The sequence below is a fragment of the Durio zibethinus genome, chromosome 9 (assembly GCF_047325235.1).
Source record: "Durio zibethinus cultivar Kanyao isolate XHJ-2024 chromosome 9, ASM4732523v1, whole genome shotgun sequence".
In the NCBI taxonomy this organism is placed as follows: domain Eukaryota; kingdom Viridiplantae; phylum Streptophyta; class Magnoliopsida; order Malvales; family Malvaceae; genus Durio; species Durio zibethinus.
In genome coordinates, this window is record NC_143170.1 from 21579060 (window position 1) to 21590462 (window position 11403).

The 11403-nt window shown below is 30.0% G+C and overlaps 1 protein-coding gene across 1 annotated transcript; it reads right to left on the reverse strand.

Annotated features, from left to right (window-relative positions):
• Positions 1-5911, reverse strand: LOC111311493 (uncharacterized). Its single transcript, XM_022910911.2, has 4 exons — positions 5610-5911; positions 5434-5516; positions 678-733; positions 1-585 (listed from the first exon to the last, which is right to left on the reverse strand). The coding sequence occupies exons 1-4, from the start codon at positions 5779-5781 to the stop codon at positions 507-509; spliced, it is 390 nt and encodes a 129-aa protein (XP_022766646.2). The 5' UTR covers positions 5782-5911; the 3' UTR covers positions 1-506.
• Positions 5912-11403: the final 5492 nt, after the last annotated feature.

The window sequence follows — 11403 nt, forward strand, 5'->3', positions numbered from 1 at the left end:
TACTGTAACATACTAACATTATTATAAAATTAACTTTTACAACTATTTCAACAATTCAGAGCTCAAATTCATAGAGCAAACTTTAGAAAAACTCTTCAACACTCAATCTCGAATGAACAACATTTGCTGAAACACACTCCTCGACACAAGGCTTGCCATATTTATGGCGCCTATCGATTGAAGGAACCTTATTCAATTGCTTCATGCCCGACAACAGAAACAACCAAGTATAGTTCTTCCTGAAAAAAGAGTTACAAATTCCGTTTAAAGAGAAAAAAACAAATACAAGGTGCTTTAGCCATAATGAAAACATGCCTTGGGGCATGAAACACATAATACAAATATAGGTAAATATACATACATACATACATATATATATATATATATATATATATATATAAATGCTTTTAACATAACATTATCTCTAGAGGTAACGTGAGTTTTGTTTAGAAACATTCTGAATTGAATTGATTGTCAGCCAATCCCATGATGGCCAACATAAGAAGTTACTGATTCTTGTATCTCTCCTCTACTTCCTCCAAACTCTGAATTTCCTTGTGATACTTGCAAATACGTTGGATACACCTGCATAAGGATCAGATGCAAATTATCTCAAAATTTAATAACTCCTAAAATTACCTTTTTCAAGCAAAGGCTGTCAAATTGCTAGCACATACCAGTATAGAAGACATGCAGTTGCACACAAAATTACATTCCTTTGAGCTTTGAAGACCTGCAAAGCATCCCACAAACTGAAATTATTTACAAGCCGAGCTCAACATAAGAATTCAAAAGATATTTCAGGGAACAACAATAGGATCCTGTTCCTTCTTCATATATTAATCAGATATAGCCAGCTTCATAAGAAGCAATGGAATGCTTAATTCATTAACTAATCATAAACAAACTCCATGTAAACCAATTGTAAAATGTATTAAAGCCCAAAAAACACAAATGATGGGGAAAATGCAGGTAGCCCCTATGGCTTTCTGAATTGAGGACCTCAATATTATTAGGCCTGTCTTGTCATCATAGCTTGTTGATGCAAATATTAGTCTTTGAACCTTGTTGATGCAATACTATTTGCCCCATCTTTGGAATTTAAAGCAATAACGAAGATGTCAGTTTCCCTAGCCCAAATAGGCAAAAAAAAAAAAAAAAAACCAAAAACAGGAACACGAAAGCTAGCACAGCAGAGTTATCAGTACTAAACACTATGTAGGTCCTGTGTGCATCCACATTAGCATCTTTGAATTGAGAAACACTAAATTATTTAACCCCCATTAATCCAAGTGGGAACATCAGATTTCAGGAAAACTTTGTACCTAAATTTTTTGTTCTACAACAAAGAAGTTTCCATTGGTTGATCCATAACATTAACTCCAATGTAGGTATCTAACATGGGTATTTTTCCAAATGTCTATGTCTTTTACTTGAACATTTTGGGCTTGAAGAGTTGGCTAAAGAAAATCCAAAAAGCAGGATATAGATATCTGTATTCATCTTGTATCTTATACAAATAAATTTTCTAATTTTATTTTCCTTGTGATCAAACGACATGACCTCTTTCTTTTAATATCTTTTGCATAACCAAATTCATTTATAGCTAGTGTTACCTCTAAATAGCTATCTTCTGTCAAAAGATTAAAGTACTATTGCTTAAATAACTTTGAATGGGCGAAAAACATAAAGCCCCCTCCGAAGAATTGAGAACTACACAACCACCTCTTGTTTGAATGGCAATTTACTGCCCTTGACTCTTAGGGAGTTAGCCAACGACTAGCCTTTTAGACTTGAATGCCATATCGAATAAGGTGAAGAGGAAACTTAAAAAAACTTAAACAGAAAAGGAGAAATTAATGATAGCTGTCTTTGAACTCTTTCTCTCTCCCTTCTATCACTTTATCATTCTTTTTTTTTAAGTTTTGAGCTCTTCCCCGGTTTCCCTCTTTTTTTTTTTCTGCTGATGATCTTGCAAACGTGTCTAAGTATTTGACCATGGTTGGTTTATATCATTTTTTTATTCTTAAAGGGATCTTTCCATCAATTCAACATTCCAAAAGCAACAAATGAAGAAAATAATCAAAACCAAGAGGGGAACTAATGTCTTAAAAGAAGAAAAGAAAAACTACAATCTGAAATGAACAAGACAAGGAAAATGATTTAAAGCTTGTAGATTCTAAATATGAGGCGACTAAAAACCTTAAGGAAATGAGTCAAGTCTGTAATTGACTAGTATTTTAAATTTTTATAAATACACACATGCACACTATATATATGTGTATATATATGTATGCAGGGTTTCAAATAGCAGTTGTGTAGTGGCATTATGGCTGCTATTTTGTGGTTTCGGTGGCCTCCGCCACTGCTACATACCCGAAATTGGGGTGTGAAAGGAATTCACACTCATAATGGCGGCTCATGGCCGCAAAATAACAGTTTAGAGGACAACAGCGGCTATAGCGGAACGCTACAGCTGTAATCACTGTTTTCAACCCAAAATGTAATTTGAAAACCCATTCCATTTTTCAGCAGTCACAGAATTTCAAATGAAGAAAACACATTCGAAACAAGAAACACCCTTAAGTCTATGACTTAATCAGCAAATATAAACCTAAATCAAGATCAAAGAAAATGTTATTGAAGTTAATCAATGACCACCTCAGACCATGAGAGTTGAGAAGAAGCAAAACATCTTTTAACTGCCAAGATGGAAAGATGAGGGGCTTAGGTTCACTAGTAGCATGGCTCGTGGCTTGGGTTGAGGAATAAGGTAGGGATAGCATGGCTGGAAATTGGAAGAGGTTAGGAGACAAGGAAGCATGGGAGATGCTGTGGATTTTTGGAGGAAGAGACAGAGAGAAAGGGAGACTCAGAGAGGTTTAATCGTGAATTTTGAAGAATGTAAGGATGTAGGAAAGGTTTGGTGGGTTTGGGTTCAGCCCAACCAATCACAGTGTTTATTTTTTTAACTTAAAATAACAGTATTTCAATATTACTAATGTTATTGTTAATTGTATATTTTTATCAGTTAATAAAGATTAGTTTGTCACTATTATATTATTTTGGTCAATTAGTTATTTAATATGTTGCACTTGAAAATTTGATCTAATGGTCAAGTATATGTATCCACGGTCAATGAGTTGGTTTTAATTATATTCCCCCAATAAACATATGTTATAAAAATATCTAAAATGTTCATCACTATTTTTCTAATTAAATTAATTATAATCTTAATTAACTTCATATAAGATTTTTTTTTTCCATCATATGTATTTATAACTTTTATGTCCATGAATTTAATGGGTATAATAATGAAAAGCATTTATAATATGCAATTTAATTCTGAATTATAACTATAAAATATAAAAAAAAATTATTTTAATTTATAAATAAAAAATTAAAAGTCATAAATTATTTTAAAAATTATAGAGTAATAATTTTTATTATTATAATTATAATTACTCCATTTCATAGTAAGTTGAGCAAAAATTAAAAAAATTCACAACCGTTATGACTGCAATGATCTCCGTTATATCCACAACCGCAATAAATACGATGCAACCAAAAACGTGTTCACAACCGCGATTTAAACCCTTGGTATGCATACACACATTCATATACATACATACATACATATATATATATGTATATATATATATATATTAGAAAATCAGGAAGAGAGGGGGCTGTATTATAAAAACAATCAATCAATATCATACAAAACTTGCATAGACTCAAACTTTGTGCACAGACAAACAAGATTCTGCTCTAAGGAAAAAAGATTTTCAATAACTTCAAAATTACATATACCAAAAGCAATCTTAATTGATGCTTTCAAACATGCATTTAATAATGATAACAGGCAACCTGGAGAGAGAGAGAGAGAGAGAGAGAGAGATTTAATACGTTTAATCTAGGTTAAAGCAACGTGTAAACATGTTTCTTTTGGGGCTTGATAAAAGAAAACAACAGTCAAAGGTTTCGTGATGAATATAGGTGTTACAAATATTTGATGGCAGAGATTGGAGGCATCAACAAAGAAGGCTTGCCTATTGCTCGACACTTAGGAGTTCACCCTCTTCGTGTAGAGTTGGATGCAGCTGTCGTGGTCTCATCCTTATAATGTCTTAATGATAGTGTTGAGCTTAATAAAGGTGGTTGGATGATTCAATTTAAAAATATTCACTAAGAAGGGAAGAGGTTTGCTCATTTTTAGCTAATCTTGGTCAAAATGCGAATGGGGGAGAGCTATTCTTGAGGAGCCTCTCCCACTTCTGCGGCCTTCATTGTTAGCTAAGGCTGCTGGGTTATCTATCATGCAGTTGTAACATGGGCAGATTTCATTTTTCATGTACCAACAAGATCTAGGTAAATCAAGAATCAAAGCAAGCATAAATGTTTCCTTTGAATTCTAAAAAACCAAACAAAAAACTAAAAGCACCACAAACAACAATAAAATATTCAAAGCTCATCTAGTCCTCCATAATTCTAGTTGAACACAACATCCATAAATGAAGTAGGCCAATTTGCAAATAAAGTAAATGAATCACAATATATATGGCCAAGGGAACTGGACATAAATGCAAAACAGAAAAACACTGGAAGCCACATTAGAAAATGTGGACAAGGGAGATAAAGATAAAACTTGGCATCTAACATTCCTTCCTCACAATCTTTCTAGTATTTGTTCCATCGCAATCAGAAGTTAAAAAAATTTGACAAAAGAAGTTAAAAATTGCTCTCAAATACCAACATCCTGCAAACATTAAGTACTCCAAATGCTTCATAATTTTCCACATGACAAAAAAAATGTGCACAAAAAATTGAGATGTGCTTCTTTTAATTTTAAAAGTTTCATTTTTCGTATTTGGTGCACTTATTTTCTTTTCACTAAATCAAGGCATTTCATCCCATAAAAATGCTACAACACTTTTCCCTTTTTTTTTTTCATAGTTCTTTTGGCCAGCAAAAGTTAAATTAGAGAAATAAATAAAATCCCTAAATAGCTCTTAGTGGTTCCAGAATCAAAGTTCAGACAATTATAATAAAACAACAAAACTATGTCACTGACTACCAATTTGAGGCAATGTTAATAGTAAGATTTCAGCGTAAAACATCTAGGATTTTCAACCACTTTAAATCCTTGAACTTACAGTCCCAAATAAAAGCAGTAATTAAAGATAAGGCTGATACAGATTAACATACAATAAAGCTCGCTCATGTGTTGGATAACTTAAGTTAAATAAGAAAAAAAAATGGTTCATATCATTCATAGAACGGACATAGACACGAGTGAAAGTGAGAGGAACTTAGAACTATTAATGTGGCCAAATTTGGTAAATAAATGAAGCGATGCCCCAAAGCCCATTTCAATTGAAAACGCAATATTTCATAATCAGATTCCAAAAATTGGAACAGTCTAACACTTACAGATTTCTCGTAACGATCTCTCTCGGCTGCAGTGCAGATCTCAGAGGTACATATCAAGCGATGCTCATTTTTCCAGTAGATGTCTGTAATCAAAAGAATGAAAAACCTAAAACCCATTTCATTAAAGATTGAAAAGGCACAAGCAAATCAATAGAGAAGCAACAAGGTGAGAAAACCTAAGATCTGGAATCCGGCAAAGGGGACAACGAACAGAGCAGGCTGCAGAATAAGAGAGATGAGAGAGACCAAGCGATTCTTCAAGAGCTTAGGAGAGGGAAGGGTCAAGATAAGAGCCAGCGCTGCCTCGGCTGCGACCACGTATGTAAGAATCAACCACTGCAACGCCATTGTCAATCCGTCTTTGAGCCTTTCTTCTTTTTTTTCCTCTCGGTTGCTTCCTTCGTTTGTAAGCTGCGAATTGCGAAAGCAGATTTCTGTTTTCCGTGGCTTTTTGGGCTTTGCTTAATGGTGAAGGCTACCGCTCGGATAAAACTTACATTAATTTCTTTCTTTAGTGAATTTTTTAAAAATAATTTAATAAAAATTCAATCCAATAAATCAAAGTTTAACGTGAAAAATTAATAATATATCAAAATTATTTATTATTTAAATTTGTTCAATATTTATTTAACGGTTAAAATATTATTAATATTTTTATTAAAAATATTTATCTAAAATATATCAAAATTTATTAAAATTTTCTTACATTTTGCACATTGATATGACAAGACTTTCAATATACCAATTTAAATTTTATCAATTTTAATAAAATTTTTTTATAAATTTCATCTAAAAAATTAATAGATATATTGAAAATAATTCCCTAAGAAATAACCAACCTACTACTCTTATAAATTGATAAGAATTTGACACATGATCAAATTAATTATTATGCTCTCGTATATTAATTATAAAAATAACATTTTTCTTATAATTATTTCCTATAATATCTTATATCGTAATTATAAAAATATCTTTATCTTAAATTGATTATTATACTCTCATATCAAAATTACAAAATATCCATTTTTTATAATTATTTACTATAATACTATCATATCATAATTATGAAAATATGTATTCTTTTAAATTAATTATTACGTCTTTATATCATAATTATAAAAATATACATTTTTTTAATAATTCTCTCGTATCATAATTATGAAAATACTCTTTTTTTTTTATTGAATTACATAAATATCTATTCTCTTATTATTGATAAAAATTACTAGAAGGCTTTCCTATCATAATTATGAAAATACTTTTATCTCATAATTGATCATAATTTCTATAATATCCCTCTTACTAAAATTATGAAAATACCCTTATTATAATTAGCTAAAATCTACTATAATGTCTCTCATATTATAATTACGAAAATATTTTTATAAATATTTCATAAGAAGTTGACTTCTCACATTTTGTTTCAAAATTATTATAATACTTATATTAAATTATATATTAAATTGTAATACAATATAAAGTTAATTATATATTAAATTATTAAAATATCATCACAATTGGTTTATAAAAATTTGACATATGACATTTTATTTGAAAATTATTATAATACACCTATTAAATTACATATAAAATTTTAGTATAATATAAAATTAACTACATATTAAATTATTAAAATACCCTTACTATTGCTTCATAAAAATTTGACATATAAAATTTTATTTGAAATTTACTATAATGCCAATATTAATTATTTATTAAATGTTAATTAACATATATTAAAACAATTTCTATAAAATTTATTATAACACCTTTTTATTTATTTGATATGATTTTGACACATAAATTTACTATAATACCTTTCTATCATAATTATGAAAATATTATTATTCTTATAATTAGTCATATTATTATAATACTTTTCTACCATAATTATAAAAATGCCCATCTTACTATAATTGATCAAAATTATTATAATGACATCTTATTATAATTACAAAAATACCTATGCTACTATATTTGATCAAATTTTCTATAATATGTCTCATTCAATTCTTATGAAAATGACTCATCTAACATAATTAACTAAAATTATTATAATGATTCTTATATTATAATTACGTAAATATTTTTATAAGTGTTTCATAAAAAATTAAGGTGACATTTTATTTTAAAATTATTATAATATTTTTGTTAAATTACATAATAAATTTTAATTTATTATAAAATTAATTATGAGATAGATAATTATTATTTTTATTAAAATAAAAATTTAAATAATTTATATTTTAAAATAAAATTATTTAATCCCAACTTGGGACCGCACACTAGTTTTGTTTAAATCTTTTCCAACTATTTCTCTTTCAGATGGGCGGCGGGGACTGCGTTGACTAAGTTTATGGCCGTTGGATTTCCAAACGCTAGATCGAGTGATCAACCACCATCCGAGTGGTTCGCTTTTACCATTGCTATTGCCTGTTAGCATTGGAAAAAAAAAAAAAATTCGACTACAATTTTTTTTTATTACAATGATATAATTACTCATTTATTAATAAAAAATTATATGAATATCAATCACTTATAAAAATGAATTTTACATAATATTTTATTAAATTTTATATAATTCTAAAATCTAATTAGTTAATTGTAATATAATTATTATAAGTGATATCTTTTAAAATAAATTTAATTTTAAAAAAAGCACAGTATCCCTGTAAATAATGTTGAAAAATTGTGTTTTGGGATTTTTAAATATTTTAGTATTTTTGGGTAAAAGCAATATTAAAATTAAAATATTTAGTAAAGACATGTGACTAAAATTATTATGAAATTTAATTTTAAAAGTGTATAAAAAAATTTTTAAATTTTTCTTTAAAAAATTAAATTAATTCAAGTTAAAAATAAAATACTTATGCTCACTATGTATTTTTATTTTAAGCTGAAAATCTGTTTGTTTTAAATTATAGTCAAGGTCAAGAGGGAGAGCAGCAGGATCCTTACGATGGTGAAAAAGTTCGAAGGCATCATCATGGTCATCTTGAACTACAATAGGAACATGGTATGGGTGGAGTCGAACCAGCTCTCCCAATAATGGCATGGATGACAGTCCGTGTCCCTCCGAAGGCAGAGTCATGAACAATCTCGAACTCTAGATGGATTTATTGGCCCATGATCCTAAAAAGTCTAGTTTAGGTGCTTATTTTCATGAATTTTCTAAGCCAACAAAATTCAAAATACACAAAAATTATCAACATATGGTGCCAAAGAGCACCTCATGCGACAAGTGCTTCTCCTTGCACACCTAGGTGACAAATTGGGCCCCCTATCACTTCAATGTGGCCCACCACAGAATGCCCGCATTCTTCACATCCATGGGCTGCAAAACCTCTAATTGCCTCAATCTATTTCATTGTAAAATAATCGGGTTTCACGGGGGGAAAGTTTCTGCTCATATCATTTTGTTGAATTGGACAAGCTCAAACAAAACAAAACAAAAAGTCTTCTTATTTCACTCATTCTCGCGCCTTACAACATGTCATTCACTTAGCGTGGTAAAAATTATGGAAAAATTATCTACGAAGAATTCCGAGAAAATAAAAATAAAAATTAAAGTATTAGGATTAGTTAAGAGTTTCTTTCCACTTCTTTTCCTTCATCTTTTCATTGCATTTTGCATTCATCTTAGGCATATCTTCTCAGCTTTATGGCATCTTCACATTTATAGATCATTAATGCATCGATACATGTATGTACTTGTGTCACGGGTCGAGACTCAAGCTTCGAATTCGTGCGGCTCCGAGACCCGGACATTCACCCTTCCGACGTTTCAGATCAGCCTTCCGTCACGGTTCACAGTTTTGTCTTACAAAAGGCGTCTCACAAGGAAGAGGTGGTGTGAACCCTTTTATACCTCAGGGACCCTTCTATTATGTTTGATGTGGGATTCAAGACTCTTTCTTAGGTCCGTGACATTCTCCTGCACCCAACCTCGTGACGCCCTTGTCACGGAGGCTGGCCACCCTGCCTACCTCCCTCGAAGTGCTTGGCGTGGATCGAACGGTTTAGGGCTGGCTTTGATATCACTTGTCACGGGTCGAGACTCAAGCTCCGAACCCGTGCGGCTCCGAGACCTGGGCATTCACCCTTCCGGCGTCCCAGATCAGCCTTCCGTCACAGTTCACACCCTTGTGAGGTATTGTCCGCTCTGACCCCCCTAGCCTCACGGTTTTGTCCTACAAAAGGCGCCTCACAAGGAAGAGGTGGTGTGAACCCTTTTATACCCCAAGGACCCTCCTATTATGTTCGATGTGGGATTCAGGACTCTTTCTTAGGTCCCTGATACTTGTACATTCATCTCATCATTACATAATATGAAAGCGTCGATTCATGTTTTGTAGTTTAATCAAGAGGAATTTTAACATGATATTCGAAAGATAAAATTGCTGCTTACTAGATTGATGAAAATTGTCTGACCACTACTTCCATAGCCTACTCTCAAATTCATAAAAAATAAACAAAAAAAAAAAAAACTCTAAATCCTCATTTAAAACAATTCTATTTAAGGTGACAAAAACTTAAAAATTAAAAATTGATTTAAAATAGTAATATTCGAATCAGATTGGCTTTTCTCTTATTCAATTTAGTTTAAGTTAATTATTTTATATTTTAATTCAGTTCGATTTAATTTTTAGATTGAAAAGTGAAAAAAAATTTAAATCAAATCGAATTATATATTTTCATAAATTTTTATAAATATTTTAAATTATATAAAATAAAATAAATATTTTATATCTAAATATATTTAAATATATGTCAAATAATATAAAAAAATTAAAACAATTAATTTAAAAAAATTGATAAACTAAACCAAATTGATAAAATTCGATTCAAATCAATTTAATTTCCTAAAAAAATTAATTTGGGTTTAGATTGAACTTTTAAAATTATAATATTATACATTAACTAATGATTTGATTTTTAAATATTCATAATATTTTATATTAACCAAAGTAATCAAATTGAATCTAACCTGATCCATTAGCTTTCTTACCTTTATTATAATTTATATATTGTGAGAACATGTTACGTCCCCGATGCTTGTCCCAACGCTGAGGTTCATAGTTTGAGTAGGAGCAATCAATCAATTTATTTATATCTTAAGAATCAATGTCGATTGCAAGGTCAATATTGAAAGAATCAAAACTCCAAATCTAGTATGGGATAAAACCAAGCTTACTTTTTCACTTCAGACCATAACCCAACTTAGCTTTTAATTGAATAACAAAACTGTCCAGTTTATTCTTTTATGGCATGCAATTTCACAATTAATTATATATCTCGTACGGTCACATATGCATTTAAAAAGATACATAAGTGTTTGACAATTTCAATTAATTTATTAACCAGTAAATGATGCAAACACCATTTTGTCAAACAAATACATTGAAAAATAAATCAATTCATGCCGTATTATAAAGAAAAAAAAAAAAAGAAAAAGAAAGTACCCGAAGAAACGTGTAATACAACCCAGTCTAGATGGGATACTTAAATGACAATTTATAAAATGCTTTTATGACATATTTAATGCAACTCATTTATTTATATAAACTATGTGACAAGATTGAGCATGAGATGATAGATGTAAGTTTACATCATAAAATACACTACAAGAAAACACATCTTTAACGACAATTTTTTTGATGAAAAATTTTCATAAAAAAATCTCTTACCTTTAACAACGAATTTTCGACATAACTGCAACAGAATATGAATCATACGACTCAAAATTTTCGACAAAATTCCATTGAAAAATACCAACGAAATCTAAAACCGAAAGCATTTCTGCTAAAATTTAACAACGAAAATTATTTCGATGACAATTCCATCAACAAACATGGTACCATTTAATTACATTTTTATGCAACTTTTTTCAGCAAAATTAACGACAAAAATACGTCAAAAGTAATAGTTTTTTCCATCGAATTGTGTAAACTAATCTTGTTCTAATTA

What these genes read in the sequence shown, in the direction of transcription:
- LOC111311493 (XM_022910911.2), bottom strand. Translation starts at nt 5,781, where the DNA reads ATGGCGTTGCAGTGGTTGATTCTTACATACGTGGTCGCAGCCGAGGCA. An exon ending in TGCCGGATTCCAGATCTTAG is followed by an intron (nt 5,517 to 5,609) that starts GTTTTCTCACCT and finishes TTTTGATTACAG; the next exon opens with ACATCTACTGGAAAAATGAG. An exon ending in GAGATCGTTACGAGAAATCT is followed by an intron (nt 734 to 5,433) that starts GTAAGTGTTAGA and finishes GATGCTTTGCAG; the next exon opens with GTCTTCAAAGCTCAAAGGAA.